Source organism: Taurulus bubalis (assembly GCF_910589615.1).
Source record: "Taurulus bubalis genome assembly, chromosome: 9".
NCBI lineage: Eukaryota > Metazoa > Chordata > Actinopteri > Perciformes > Cottidae > Taurulus > Taurulus bubalis.
In genome coordinates, this window is record NC_136597.1 from 5,556,587 (window position 1) to 5,572,927 (window position 16,341).

Consider the following 16,341-nt stretch of genomic DNA (forward strand, 5'->3'; position numbering starts at 1 on the left):
GGGTGTATATGTGGATGTATATGTGTGTGTATATATGTCTATATATATGTATCTATATCTGTGCGTTTGTATATATATATGCGTATATGTATATACTGTAGATATATGTAAATGTATAGATATGTCTATATATGTATATATATATATATATATATATATATATATATATATATATATATATATATATACGGGATGGAGACGAGGACATTAAGCTGTACGAAGCTGGAAACTGCAACAGACAAATGACATTATATTTATATTTGTAATGGTCGTGTGTCTGTTTGTGATGCACTAACATATGAAAAGTAGAAAACATACACATTTACCGTCTATTGAACAGTAAAATAGAAACTGCACAAAGGTCAACTATATATGCTTATCATGCTGTTTGTCATTGCAATGAACCATACCATGCAGCTAATGTATCAGCGTATTGATAAAATATATAAATATATATATATATACATATATATAATTCAACTACTATTCTATGGTCTGTCTTATTTAAAATATGAGTTCCTTATATTGTAATAACAAATGAGTATGTTACGTGGGCTTAATAGGGGCGGTGATTGAAGCAACAATGTACAGATGGGTAAAACATAAAAAAACTGCTGAAATCAGCAATGCAGTATTTTGTCATAAAATAATTCATCCATTCGTCCCCTTTGAGAGGAGCTGTTGCTCTCAGCTGTGATCTGAAGCCTGCAGAGGGCAAGACTTTCCCCATGATGCAATGGGTCGAGTCCTCCGATGAATCATGGGCCTGTTGCTGGCTGGGCATGTGAGCGTAAGAGTCCCGATGTCAGAGGCCACGCACAATGGAATAACGATGACATTCACCTTTAATCCTCGTATCATAACTCTTATAACTCTGTGCTGCGGGGGGCAGCGACTGATGGATGAAGAGAGTGGAGAGGCCAAGTCCCGCCCCTTCCGGTGTTGAAGTTTGTGAAGTTTGTCTTGGTACAGTTTTAGTTTTTTTGTTTCGTTGAGAAGGCGCTCTGTGCGTCTCGTCTTGCACATTGTGCGCCTTCGGAATACAATGCATGTGTTATTTCAACGATCCCAGAGAGTGAAGTCAATACCTGTGAGCGTGAACACAACTCCCACCACACAATGCAGAACACCGGTGATCTCACCAGTTACATCACGAAGAGACAAAACCTGTTGTTTTTTTATCTCAGAAAAGAATAATTAATTTTTTCTCTATTTATTCAACAGTTGACCGGTGAGGGTAATGTTATGCAGAAAGCTCACTGGCCCTAGATACATTGGGGACATTGCATTACAGTTTAGGAAAGCCAGGACACCTGATGATTTCACTATTTTTCAGGAAGACCTTGCAGTTCACTCGTCGACTGTCAACGTTTTTTGTCCAGTTAAAATTGTCAGCAATGTCAATCGGCAACATGCCTCCAGTTTTCCTTCCAATCTCTTGAAGTTTGATGGAACCTGCCAAAACATTCGGCCACATGTCGCCACAAACCGAGAAGGGGAGGTTGCTCTTGTGACACGCGTTAATTCCTTTTCCCATTCCGTAAGTTAGTGAAATGTCTGTGTGGAGGAATAATGATGAAATTTCTTTAGTGATTACAGATTGAATGGACTAATTCCATCTCACTCGTGGTTTTAGTGTTGGTTGTGGGCCGAATTCAGTGATGCAGGTTGATTTCATCAGAGGTGATGTGCGTCGGTGTGCTCGGGGGTCTGAGCTCTGGCTCTTTATCCGGGCCTAATAGGCCAGATCAGCCTGTGAATCTGTCACCCGTCCTCTTGGATGACGGCCCCACCGGAGGGCTAATCTCCCCCGGAGCCTTGGGAAAGTGGGAAATGACCCCGGAGCCAGCTAGCTGTGCTAACGAGATTTGGGAAAGCCGGTGGTGAGTGGAGGTCACATGCCCTCTTTCCCTCCACGGTTCCCAGATGCCAGGACTTCCTGTCAGGACGATCAGGTCGCCTGAAAGAGACACGGCGGCGGCTCTGAGCTGAACCCCTCAAACCCTCCCGGCCTTCACTTCATCAGTTCCTCCCTCGTCATGTGTCCTACCAGCCTGTATGCCTCACCTGTTCACATGGCCCGCCCACTCCTTTCATCAGTTTTCCTCGGGGCCAAGATCTAAATGTGTCGCTGGCTGATTTGAGTCTTTAAAAAATTAATAAAAAGGAGCCGTGACTCGAGTTCACATGACTTGGCCTGGAGTCCGACTCGAGTCATGAATCAGGCGACTTAGACAAACGACTTGTGACTTCACTGGGACTTCAGCTTTCGCTCAACTTGGAATCACGTGATATCCTACCTGCGGCTCCAAAGATCAGAAATATTGATCGACCAAAAGGGCACAGCGCGTCTACTGACACCATCTGGGTCGTCTGACGGATGCGCTTGCAATCAACTAGGAGGCAGCCGATGATGTCGTGCGAGCAGGAAACAGGAAACGCAGACTCTGCTGTGGTCCTCAAAAAAAGAAAGAAGAAAAAAAGAAGAGGCCTCCCTGGATCCATCAGGACTCATGAAGGGTGCGACACCTGGGCCCTATTTCTCGTACCTGGCTAAACAAAGTCAAGCAAATGTCCTAATCTCCATCTTAAATTAGCGAGATGATTGACATCAGGCTATCTGGGTTTCTTCACGGCTGAAACGGTCTCGTTAATTGTAGCCAGACGTCAGTCATCTGGATAAATGCGCGCCCGCTCCTCTTCAGAAGGGATAATAATGGAGCACTGACACCACGATGTTCTAACAGTACAATGGCAAATAAACTCAGAGGAACCTCTTTTTATTTCTCTAATGAGAAGCAGGAGATGATCATGAAGGCATATGAGGAAGTCAATACCGTAGTCATTCACAGCAAACGCATTGGGAATATTCCAACGTTTTTGCAACATTGTTGCCGTGAACGCAACTTTAACTCCGCCCCTGCTGCGAGACACAAGCGTCGCAAATATATCAGACAAGTTAAATGCGTCAGTGTTAAGAAAATGTATCGGCTAATTTGAAGTGCTTCATCACCCAAATCAATCAGATTATATTTGAATAAATATATATTTATGAGGATATATGTACTGTATGCACGTATGAATCATGTACTATGTATGTGTATATTTAGTTTGAATATGTGTATGGGCGGAAATTGTGTGTGATTCTCTGTATTCTCATCACGATCACCTTAATCATGTTCTACAATAATGATATGTATGGTGTACTAATAGCACTGTCATATAATTATGAGTGCTTTCAACACATCCATAAGTTTCTTAAGAGCTAAATAAACTTAAGAACAGCGGCATGCAGCGGCTGATAGTCTGTGTCTGAGACGGGCGATCGGCTGCGCCTGTAGTGATCAATGTCCGCGGCTCGAGAAGCTTTCGTAAATAAATTATTTCTTGCCGGCAAAATCTATAGCGCCGCGTACAGGAAGTCATGATAATGTAAAGGATGGATCCTGGCGATCTGAAAGAACTCTCTCCCTATAAAACTAATATAACTAATATCGCTCCTTCATCAATGAGGAAGGGAGCTGCCTTTTTTGTCCGTGGGAGTGTCCAGCTTATCCAGTGAATTTCAGTGAGCCTGCCCGGGACTGACTTAACTGACTTTACTGCATGGGATAGCCGGCCGGTCTGGACCCAAGTAGTAAGTCTCCACACAGACGTCCCCATGTGCCAAGATTGTTTTATCCAAACAGTTCCTACTCTCATTTTTCTTCCACTTCACATGTTGACATCAACAGAATTGACAGTGAGCAAGGCAGCCTAACGCAGACACACTGCCCGCCACACACTGTGTGAATAGTTTGAGTTTTGTGTGTGTGTGTATGTGTGTGATGAGGGTGTATACCTTTTGCATTATGTGTGCCGTCCTGTTTGTTCAGTGCTGTTGTGTTACCTAACAGAGATGACAGCTTAAAGCTAACTGCATGGTACGATACATAAACTATAAAGGTGTATGTTGCCATATTGTACATGGCCCGTTACAAATAAATGAAATACATTGTGAGTTGAATATATTTTTTCTTTTAATTTTCTTTTTTTATCATGACTAATTTATGAACCCCTTGAGCTTGTACATTTTGTTAAGAAACACGTTGCTTTGTGATTCATGATAAAGTTGAAGCCTTTTCATTCACAGAGGATTCACAGAGGCTGCTCCATTATTATGCTACCGCACCTCACTGCGACACTAATACATCGTTATTCACAATGATGGATTCAAATGTCATGTAAAAGTCCCCTGGGGTTCTCGCTCTCTCTGAGAGGCTCGTTCAAAAATCCGAGCTACAAGTGAAGGCAGCAGCAGCAGCAGCTCTCCATCGGGGTCCAACCCCGCCCCGCCCCCTCCCACCCGGCTCACCCTTGCTCAGCTCGCGACCCGCCGGCCGAGGAGTGTCCGCGCGCTGCCCGGCCGCCCGTGCGGACGGACGTATGTATGCAGCTCGTGAGCGCGCGCGCGTGTGTGCGTCAGTGTGTCCCAGCGCGAGCTCCCCGCCGGTCGAAAGCATGGAGGAGTTGGCCAGAGAGAGCATCAGCCTGCTGGCTTCAGCCTCCTCGGCCAAGCCGCCGCTGGACGTGGCCCCCGGGCCGCGGCTCGGCTCCCTGGGGGCCATCTTCATCATGCTGAAGTCCGCCCTGGGCGCCGGCCTCCTCAACTTCCCCTGGGCCTTCGAGAGAGCCGGCGGCGTCCGCAGCGCCGTCACCGTCGAGCTGGTGGGCATTTTGATGAGATGAAAAGATGATGATGATGATGATGATGATGATGATGATGATGTAATTGTCTGCGCTCTTGGTGCAGTTTAACGGCTTGTAAAGGTGATTTATTTATTTAAAAAAGACAAAAAGAAAAGGAAAAGGTAACTTTTTGTACTTTTATTGGAAGTGTGTTGTATGGGAGTTGCGTCTTATCTACTGACGTCTGTTGCTCACCTCTTCTCTCACCTCTGAGACTTTGAACATCATTTCTGGGATTTAAAACTGTTTTTTTTGCATATAGTCTTCAGCCCAAACCAGAACTCATTGTGCATAACCTTTTACTAGTTGGCCTTCACTTTGAGCCAGAAACTTAACTTGATATCTGTCTCTATATATGTGGAAAAAGGACTTCACACAAATCCCATTTCTCATATGGATTATGGAAACTCTGCTAAGGAACCGGCACACTCTTCCATCTGAGAATCTAAACCAAGCATTCCTCTCCCAACTCTAAAGATCAAACTGTCCAAGAGTTTAATAGAAATATTGATCTAATTTCTTTCCACCATTGATTTGATGATTGAGAAGTATCAAGTTCAGTGCATCTGAACGGTTGCAGACTTTGGACACACTAATGTGGTGTCAGGTTTAATGTCATGTTCATTTGTGGGATGTTTGATTTGCCACCTCTCGGTCTCTTGGCCCGTCCTCCAATGGGTGAATTATCTCGTCCTGAAACAAAAAGAGTTTTATCCACCAAAACGTCTGAAACGTAACTCGCGGACAACTTTAATATTTACTTTAAAGCTGCGACGTATGTTTTTTTTGGCTAACACGTTAGCAAACGGTCACCTAATTACACGTAGCAACATTAGCATCAATTTAGCGTCACTTTCTCTCTGTCGTCCCGCCAGACAAAAAGTCCAATATTCACTCAAACTTCAGCGCCGTTATGTTTTTTGTTTGTTTAATACAATTTTCTTCAGCTCGTTGGATAAAAACGGTGAAACCAAACGATCCGATCATTGTGCTGTAAAACCAAAAAAGCTTCATAGAGCATCGGAGGGACCCCTCGGTTTCATATCCAGCGTCTTCATGAGAGGACCTCGTTCATACGTCTTTTCGGTCTTTGTTTTCACTAATATTAATGGAGGGTTCAGGTTATTCCAAAAGATTCTCAACTATTTGCTAACTGTGTTTTATGTCTTTTTCATTAAGTTGAGTACTGTTTTGTGTGATGCATCTTTTGCAAACACGTCACAGGAGAATTACATTGGTTTGTTTTTATATATTAAATGAATGATATATAAAAGCAATCTCTAGATTACCGATAATGAATGAAATATTTGCGAACAGGGTCATGTGGTGTTGTCTATGAGACCCTCTGTTAATCCCACCTTGACCCGGGATGACGCCCTGCGCTACGCAGTTCTTTAAGATTAGCGCCCTTTAATATATTTAATCAATGGCTGGATTAAACATTTCCGTTCAGCTCATTATGTACTGTTTAGGAGCTTTCCCCCTATAATCTCCACCACAAAAACATCTTGTACAGTCAGTGTAGTTGGAGCTGAACGAGGTCACCAGAGTTTAAGAGTTTTCTTTTCCTACTTTGACTTTAGAATCCGGCCAGGTCTCCTTACAGTGGTGCTAGATATCTGACTCGACACTTGGCAGCAACTTTGGAGCGTAATTGGATCATGGATTTTTTTTGTGGGTTTAATTTGTGTCCGAGCTCGCTCTTCTGCACTCTTCCATCGTCACTCCCGTGCATTTTTTTTTCCACCTTTCAGTTACTTCACAGAGCCTATTTGCATAAATTATGTAATTTGTTTGTCCAGGCTGGAGACTTGGACCGTAAAGATGCTCCCTCCCTCCCTCCAATGGTTATTCCCTTCTCTCTGTTTAGATTGTGAGCTGTTTGTCTTCCTGCTACTGGGAGAAACACTTTACTTTTTACAATTTCAACAAGTTTCTCATTGGAGTTCAGTAACTCCCTGTTTCTGTGTCTCTTTCCCTTTTGTGTGTCTCTCTCTGGCTCTATAGCCTTTTGAGCACTTAGTAGTTTTCCTCAGTCACATTGTTTTCTCTCCCATCAGGTTCAATCTCAAAAAGCCAGATAGGCTCGTCAGACTGCTTTACAGCCTCAACATGGTGCTCAACCACTCAGGCATCCAGCAGTGGTCTTAGTGTTAAAAAGATGAGAGGATTAGACCAGACAGTGTCAATGAAGAAGAAAGAAAGTGTAACTTCAGGCTAAGTATCTTCTGAAATCGTTTTTTCATTGAACAAAAGACCCAATTCTCAAAAGTAAAATGTTGTCTGAATGGACGTGTAGATCTTTATATTCCATGATATATTGTGTTCCATCTGAGTAATTCATAAGGCGCTTCAGCAGAGACTTAAGAGACTTTAAGGTACTTGGTCTGGATGCGATCTCATCCGTGTCTCTCGGCTCCGCCTCCCCCCCTCCCCTCAGGTCTCCCTCGTGTTCCTGGTCAGTGGGCTGATCATCCTGGGCTACTCGTCGTCCATCAGTGGCCAGTGCACCTACCAGGCGGTGGTGAAGCAGCTGTGCGGGCCGGCCATCGGTCAGCTGTGTGAGGTCTGCTTCGTCTTCAACCTCTTCATGATCTCGGTGGCCTTCCTCGTGATCGTGGACGACCAGCTGGAGAAGTGTGAGTCGGAGAGTTCGGAGAGCGCAGGCAGGCAGGGCCTTCTTCATATTTGGGATTTGACATAGTAACTTTATTTATAACCTTTCCAGTGTGCGGCTCCCTGTACGAGCGGATCACGGATCTGCCGGCGTCGGAGATGCCGTACCACTTCTACACAGACCAGCACTTTGGGCTGGTGCTGCTCTGCTTCTTCCTCATCCTGCCGCTGTCCATCCCCAAAGAGATCAGCATTCAGAAATACATCAGGTGACACGCGGGGGTCCAGGGGCCCAATTGTTTCGTATATTCATTATTATAGTATCAGATTATTACTATACATCTGATGGCTAATCTGGCCAGTACTTGTTGTCTTGTTCTCGACCAAAGGGTTAGATAAAATAATACAATAAAATAACACGAACTAACTAACACTCAAACTATAATTAAAAGTTTAATAAAACTCAAAATAATATGTATTTTAATGAGAAAAAACGTCAAACTTAAAAATCTAATTTGAAGTATTTCTGGTACCTACTATCTTTGGTGACCACTTAGCCTTTCTAGTAGTGCTCCATTGGCTTAAAATCTCCTCTTCCCCAACACTGCGATGCATAACAACGTAAGTCAAAAGCTAAAACCCAGATTTCCACCAAGCGGGATTGAAAAATGTAATTTCATGCATATATTTCATGTATATTTTTGAGAAGCTTTTCTCGAGTACCGCCTACATTTCAAAATGTCTAATTTATGCACAAAATATCTTATTGGAGAGCAGCTCAACAACCCCTGAAAAATCTATGGGAAGTCAAACAATTCAGAAATCCAATTTTGTTTTCAATTCAATTCATATTGTACAGCCCAAAAAGTTTGCCTTTGCGGTCTGTACACATCCAACATCCTCTGTACAGGGAAACCACTCCCACCCTGCGCAATTTTTGTCCTTCAGTTTCCAGACATCCATTGCACTTCTGACCTCAATGTCTCACCGCGTGTCTGACTTCTGTCTGACTTCGTCTCTGTCCTCCCACAGTGGTCTTGGCACTCTGGCTGCCAGCTACCTGACCATCGCCATCATCATCAAATACCACGCCACGCCATCTGTTGTGGTTCACATCTCGCCTCTCTACACCAGTGGGTATGTATTTATGCGTGTGTGTGTGTGTGTGTGGGGAGACACAAATGATGGTATCCAGGCCTCCAAACTATCCATTTGCTCCACTGGTCACAAACGGCTTGTGAAGTCAAATTGAGTCTAGAGAGTAGATGTGTCAGATTAATTGGGTCCATCAGGAGTGGATGGACTATCGATGCCGGAGTTCACTTGCTTGTTTTCTGTCTCGCGCAACAAAAGTTCTCTTCCTGTTCACAGTATTTATTTCATGACATTCACGTCGGACTTCAAGTACCTTTTTTTTATTGACACCAAAAACAAAGGCTACAAATTGTGCAATAATCACATGAGATAAATGATAGCGGTAACCCATAACAACTAATTTGCTCCTCTGGAGGTCTATAAATGAATATATAGACAGGAGCCTGTGCCAACACATAGGCCGAAAATACCTGGCTTTGTTGAGACTGTCGACACTCTTTTTCCTTACAGAACCCGGGACCGCAAGCACACACACACACACACACACACACACACACACACACACACACACACACACACACCTGTCTTTAACCCCCACCAGCCGCAGTTCTTCCCACTCAAAAAACTCCCCTTCCGTCAACCCCATCCCGACACGTATATATGTAATACTATATATGTAATACTATATATATATATACATATATATATATATATGTGTGTATATGTGCAGAAAGAAAACCAACAAAAAGTAAAGTTTTGGATTTTGAGGTTGTCTTTTCTCTGCCATATATAAATCTAACGTGATTGACGGCTGAACTCTCTGGTGAAGGTTTCCTAAATGCCACGGCATTATGAACGTTGCCCTAATAATAGCGGCTTTCTGCTTCATCTCGTGGCATTTGTGAACTCCGGGGAAGAAAAATAAAATGTATCTCCTCCTGTCTGTGTGCAGGATCGGCTCCTGGTCCTCCATGTTCAGCGTCATACCGACCATCTGCTTTGGTTTCCAGGTGAGTTTGACATTGGTATTCATGTGAAACCCCTCGTAGACCCGGTTAACACGTGTTTGGACGGCATGCTGTGGTGAGGCTGGAGGCCGTCGAGTCTGCCGCTGTGTGCAAAAGGTTCATGCGCGAGTGCGCTGCTGAAGTTTTGCTGCAGGATTGCACATACATGCAGTGACTACATCTAGTGATTACCCAGCAAGGGATGAAGCGTAAAAGCTTTGTAACTGTTTGACTTACAACATTATGGTTCAACTAAATGACAGAAAACACATTTATGTTTTTAAACATGTTTATATGTAATGATTCAGTGCTGTGAGCAGCGCATACATGATTCCATTCACCATTGTATTGAGTTCAGCCAATAATCCTCGACAAATGGCAGATATTGAAGTAGTATAGTGTTTTTTTTTCTCAATGAACCTAGGGAACTGGACCTTTTCAGGAGTGTGTGTGTGTGTGTGTGTGTGTTAAAGTGTCGTAAAGGTCAGCAGGCTGGGGGCCTCTGCGCTCCGCAGGATCTCAGAGACCGTGCTTTTCCTATTTAAAAGCCAGCTAGGGTCCACACTAAGCGTTCACTCTGTCAATCTAAAGTAAGACGGACTGATGTATAACTTCCCAAGTTGCCAAGGTAACCCCCTGAGGGACGCTGGCGGGGTCTAATAAAAGGAGGAGAAAGCACAAGCGGACTGATGCATGTCCTGTCGCACAAACACACACACGGAGACATGCTTTCCTCCGGGTGAGTGATTGCGCCGCAAAGGATTGAAAAGAGAGCTGATGAGATCCTGAGAGGAGAGGAGGAGGAGGAGGAGGAGGGGGAGGAGGAGGAGGAAAGGGGAAGAGGAATTTAAAACCAGGTGATGGCAGCTGGGATCAAGTGGGGACAAGACTCTGTATCCTGACCTCTGGGATTGTTTAACTCACCCCATCGTGCTACTCGGCGCCCACAGCCTTCATTTAATTCCCTATCTCATCTCGGTTCATCACACAGCAGAGAGATCACAGATAATAAGACTTTTGGACCCTCACCTTTCCCCGTGAGCTCCAGACGGATGAGGGAGACCTCAGGCTGGCTGTTAGAGAGCCACACAAGCTGTGCGACCAGCAGCTTGTCTCCGTTTTGATCCGCCGGGGATCTGTTTCTAAACTCGGGGGTTTAATCCAACCAAATCCTGCCGGTCGGTTTACAGGCATGAAAATCCCTCACCTTTCAGCGAAATTCGTCGTTTTGAAACCAAAATATGTCATCCACGTGAATCGTGTAGATCCGAAGAGTTTTTGTTTTTGGGAGCGGGGGTCAACTGTCCGCCGTTTCTGAGATTGGAGTGGGACACGGAAAAAAAAACTGAGGTCGTGATCATCTTAGCAATAGAAGATCTTTGACGTCTCGAGTCTTGGCCAATCAGCGTTAAGATGTCTACAGCGGCTTCATTTCCCTCCCACCAGTTTTTTAATGGCAAACTTGTCAGCTAGCTAACACGTTAGCTAACGTTGTTGGAGAGACAGCAAGTGAGATTACTGGCAGCGGAGAGTCCGTGTCAGCGTGTGACGTCAGACAGGAGAGCGGCGAGTCAGCGGCACTGCAGTTCTACCTACCGACACCTCACTACATATAAGGAGAGGACAATGGAGATTTTATCCAACTTTTATTTTAATAAAAAAAACGAAATGAGTTTCCTCTGTAGGGTGGCCGGGCTACTGTTTATATTTAAGGGTTTAAGATCTACGTGTAGGAAAAAGTGTATCCTCCAGTTAATTATAATCTATATAGTTATGCGGTTATAATCACTGTCACAGAGAGAGAGATGTGCATGTTCAGGTTTACCTGGTGGAAACATTATTCAGTGTTCTAGACTAACAGTGACGTCTCCTCAAAGTAAAGTGGTATAACAGTATGACATAATATGGTCAAATAAAATAAAAAGGCTAGTACATTATACATATTATGGCATATAAGTGTAATATTGTGAAGTGAAATGTTGTAGTAGCAAAACAATATTCAGTATAGTACAGCAGTATTGCATATTGTAAGTATTAAGTCTACAAAATATATACACACACACACACACACTACTGTTCAAAAGTTTGGGGTCACTTAGAAATTTCCTTATTTTTCAGAGAAAAGCACTGTTTTTTTCAATGAAGATTACATTAAATAAATCAGTAATACACTATAAATTGTTTATGTGGTAAATGACTATTCTAGGTGGAAATGTCTGGTTTTTAATGAAATATCTATATATGTGTATAGAGGCCCATTTCCAGCAACTATCACTCAGTGTTCTAATGGTACATTGTGTTTGTTCATCGCATAGAAGACTAATGGAGGATTAGAAAACCCTTGTGCAATTATGTTAGCACAACTTAAAACAGTTATGCTGGAGCGAGAAGCTTTACAACTGGCCTTCCTATGCATAGCATCACATGTGTGGGTTCATTATACTCTCAAAATGGCCAGAAAAAGAGAACTTTCATGTGAAACTCGCCAGTCTGTTCTTGTTCTTTGAAATGAAGATTATTCCATGAGAGAAATTGCAGAGCATTTGTCTGGGTGACCCCAAACTTTTGAACGGTAGTGTATGTATGTATATATATATATATATATACATACACACTTGGGTATTGACAAAAGAAGAATTAAAACCCATAATGATCATAGTTTGTCAGCTTCTCGACGAGTGACGCTGTTCGGCACTGACTCGCCCGTCACTGCCCCCCCCCCCCCCTTGTGTCACCTTTTTCACCCCTCATGAGCAGGGATGGGTATCGTTTGGGTTTTTTCCGATACCGGTGCTAAACCGATAGTTTTAAAACGATACCGGTGCCTAAACGGTGCCTGTACCGATACTTTTTTATTGCCAAGGAAATTCCTTTTCTTAAAATTTAACAATATATTAACTGTTTAAAGTATACTTTACATATAAATAAATAAATACACGCAACACACTTGTCTTCAAACTACAGCTTCAAACCTTTTAACTATAAACTATAAACAATATATATTTAAAAAAAGAACAGACACAAGCATCAGGTGGCCTGATGGGACCGTGTGCAACAGAACTCAGACTGTTGGATCCTAAAACTGCTGCTTTACTGGACTACACGTCATCATTAATATCAACTAGAGAGATTTGTTCCATCAAGCCGAGGACGGACGTTCAAAAGCTCGTGCTCGTGTCTGCAGCGATCTCTGTGTGCGCGCGCTGCGAGTGTTGTGTGAGCGCTGGAAGCCCCGCCCCCTCCAGCCCCGCTCTGCATGCAGGCGGACAACAGAGAGCGGAGGAGTGAGCTCTGATCCGCGCTATTTTAATAGTATCGATACATCAAAATCCTATCGTGTTCTCGGTACCCAACCCTACTCATGAGTTTGCAGGTCTGACTGTAAATGTTAGACCCAGTGACAGCATGAAATGGCTTGCATAATACTTAGTAAGGAGGCCATAATACTTTTTGACTCATGGCTGAAGTTAAGTTTCTCCAGCTCTCCCCAGGTTGGCAAAAAAAGCATCTCAAAATGCATCAGATTGATGCTTTAAAATATGGAATATTAAGCATTTTCTTACGGGGGAGCATGCCCCCGGACCCCCCTAGAGGGGTAATATCCTTCTCACCTTTTTCACCCCTGACCTGTTTTCATGCCTGGTTTTAGCCTCTTGGGGGCAACGATCAGGTGGAGTCGGCAGACAGATACCCGGATAACGGAGCCAAGACTTCATGTGCTGGTCAATGGTGACGCTCCAATTGTCAACAATTAGACACGAGAATGAAGTTGAGAGGCCACGTCTGTGATGGATCATTAAACAAGTATCCGATTTGCACTGGATATATATTTAAAAAGCAATTTAAACGCTTCCGATTAGAGACGCACTGATTGCAATTTTCATGGCTGATTACAATGTTTTAGATGTTCTGACCTGCTGATTACAACTTTCTTTCTAAGAACTTAACATTGACAGCAAGTCTCCAGACTGACTTTTTATTATTTTTTTAACCACTGTCACGAAAATAGTTTCAACCATCCCAAAGTAAAAAAAAAATAAATGTTAGCATATTACTTTGTCATTGTCATCTTTCGTTAATATTTGCATAAAAACACACTTTAAATGATTAAGAAATAATTGTATAGAAAAGAAAACATCTCGGCATTAGTAGTTTTTTATATATATAACAAGAGGTCATCATTTCTGCTTTAATATCATTTTTGATTTTGCTGTGAAGCATCCGCATCAAAAAACTGGATTTATTCAAGTTTCCTTTACGAGCTCACATCTGAAACATCAGAAATCTGAAACTTTTCGGCCGATGAGCTGAAAACCGGTCAGTCTCAGCCGGTGGCCGATCGGTCGGTGCATTTCTTCTTCCCAAACCCAAATCTTGTCCCATTGCCAACAGATTCTGCATTCATTTGTTATACTTTTCTATGTACATTTGTAGAGATGAACTCCAACCAAACAGAGACCACCTTTTTAATCCCCTTGTGTTTCCTTCAAGTGCCACGAGGCGTCCATCACCATCTACAGCAGCATGGAGAACCAGCGGCTCTCTCACTGGGTCTTCATCTCCGTGGTCTCCATGATCTTTTGTCTCATCGTCTACTCCCTCACAGGTCGGACGAGCTCCTACTGAACCTCTAAAGTCTAAACACACTTTTTCCACAATTCTAAAGCACCCAATTTTTCTCTCTTCCGCACCAAAGGAAATCAAATGTGTCCGGGGTGGTTTTGATGCGGAGAAGTCTGTTCCTCCTCCGCCGCACGTTGTGTTCAGGGCCAATTAGAAATGTCAGCAGGCTGAACTAAGAGGGAACGTACCTGCATGTTAGCATCGCCGTTGTGAGAATGTCGGCGTTGATGTTCCGCCTTCCTCTGTTGCAGGGGCTTATGGGTACCTGACATTCGGGAAGGACGTGAAGGCCGACATCCTGATGTCGTACACCGGCGATGACGTTCTGATGCTCATCGCCCGGCTGCTGTTTGGCATCTCCATCATCACCATCTATCCCATCATCCTGCTGCTGGGCAGGTCAGGCACACGGCCGCGAAGAATATCTATCACCCCAGTTGACATCTTTTATAAAAGAGACATTTTCCACCCTTTATAGGGCACTCATTGAAATACTTTGTCAGGGGAAATGACCATATATGGCTACTTGCATGATAAAGGGCTACATAGAAGATCCAAAGCATCTGAAATGTTGAAAGAAAGTTTGGAGTAAAGTTCCCTGTAGGATGAGTTTTATTTAAAGTAAATGGAGTCGTACACAGAACCTTTAAGGTCCTTATATTCTCTGCCCGGGTTCCAATGTTTCTAGAGGTCTATGCTTTGGCTGCTTGATCAAAAACACACACACACACATGCTCCTTCCCACCAGATCAGTGGTCCAGGACCCCCTGCTGAGCTGGCGGCGGAGGCGGCACGGCGCGGTGACGGCGGCGTTTGAGAGCCGCAGCCGCTACGTGCTGACGGTGCTGTGGGTGGCGGTGACGCTGCTCATCGCCACGTACGTGCCGGACATCAGCAAGGTCATCAGTGTCATCGGAGGGATCAGCGCCTTCTTCATCTTCATCTTCCCAGGTAACGCTCCGGTGACCGAGTCATAGCCGATAACTGCCACCCTTTATAACCCCGTGATGTGTTTTTGGACAGGGCTCTGTTTGATGTTTGCCATGCAGACGGAGCCAGTCTCCTGTAAAACCAGGTGAGAACCAACTTCATTTGTTTTAATGTGTTGTAAATGAAGATCAAAGGAATTTATTGGGAGACAGAGAATGAAATGCAGTGAAACAAGCTAAGAAACCTGTAAAAGCGTTCGTGGTGTTTGTTCTTCCAGATACTTTGTAAATATGTTTTGGTCCGATTGTGTCAATCACTGTCAACCACATGAACGTATAGAGAAGATAAGCACCGCCCCTTCCGACGAACCACCAAGGGGACCTTATTTCGGAAAAAATCAAATCCACAGACCCGAAAGATGATTGATACATTTAATAAAATGGAAGCGCGTCTGTTCCGTGAGATACAAATACATACAAATAATCTGACTATAAAATCATAGAAAAAGATTCTCCTTTTAATGTCCTTCAGTATCAAAGTGGCCCAGTGGCGGTTGTCTGTACATTCATGGCGACAGGAACTGCTAGTAGCTATTTTCGCAATTATTTGAATGGGGCCAATTTGCCAACTTGTATACAGATATACTGAGATGGACCAAACAATGATGCTTTTTTCCCCTCTTTTTTTTTACTGACTGATTTGAGAGATGCTTGCAACATTTTCTTCAGTAATAACATGTTGTTCTTCCCTGCTCCTCCCCAGAGTCGTCCTCACGGTGTGGGGAGCGGTGACTCTGCTCTGCGGAGCTTTCATCTTCGGCCAGAGCACCACTACCGCCGTGATGCAGGTCCTGGGAAAGATCTGAGCCTTCCTCCTCCCTCACTGATCCGATGTTGACCAGATCACAACCCCTTCCTCTCCCCCTAAAGAGCCCATGGTGAACTATGGCCGCCCTGGACTTGGAAAAATGGACACAACCCCTGAACTCTCAAGTGGCTCCTTTTAAAACATGCAACTATTGGCCTTTCCCACTATGGACTAAACCCAGTAAAACAAAGAATCCTCCCTCCTTCATGGTCAAGGTGTGTCACTCTCATGCGGGATAAATGTTCCTGGTTGCACCTGAGGCCGAGCTCCGTCGGCCTCTTGCCATACTGAGACGATCTGATTGACATCCTCACGTATTTCTGCAGTTTGTTTATATTGCAGTCGATCTCCTGACACATTTATTTGAGCATGTTGGCATTAGACCCGCCTGCATCACGAACACGTTAACACTTCCAGTATGCGGGTAAGATAAGGAGCTCCAACTCATATCGGCATGGTGTTGAAGACACGTTTG

The 16,341-nt window shown here is 43.8% G+C and overlaps 1 protein-coding gene across 1 annotated transcript; it reads left to right on the forward strand.

Annotated features, from left to right (window-relative positions):
* Positions 1 to 4,500: 4,500 nt before the first annotated feature.
* Positions 4,501 to 15,864, forward strand: slc38a8a (solute carrier family 38 member 8a; the record flags this gene model as incomplete). Its single annotated transcript, XM_079223771.1, has 10 exons — positions 4,501 to 4,707; positions 7,169 to 7,367; positions 7,457 to 7,613; positions 8,377 to 8,481; positions 9,392 to 9,449; positions 13,938 to 14,052; positions 14,321 to 14,468; positions 14,818 to 15,020; positions 15,093 to 15,144; positions 15,762 to 15,864. 10 exons carry the CDS (start codon positions 4,501 to 4,503, stop codon positions 15,862 to 15,864), a joined length of 1,347 nt encoding a protein of 448 aa, XP_079079897.1.
* Between the last annotated feature and the right edge of the window lie 477 nt (positions 15,865 to 16,341).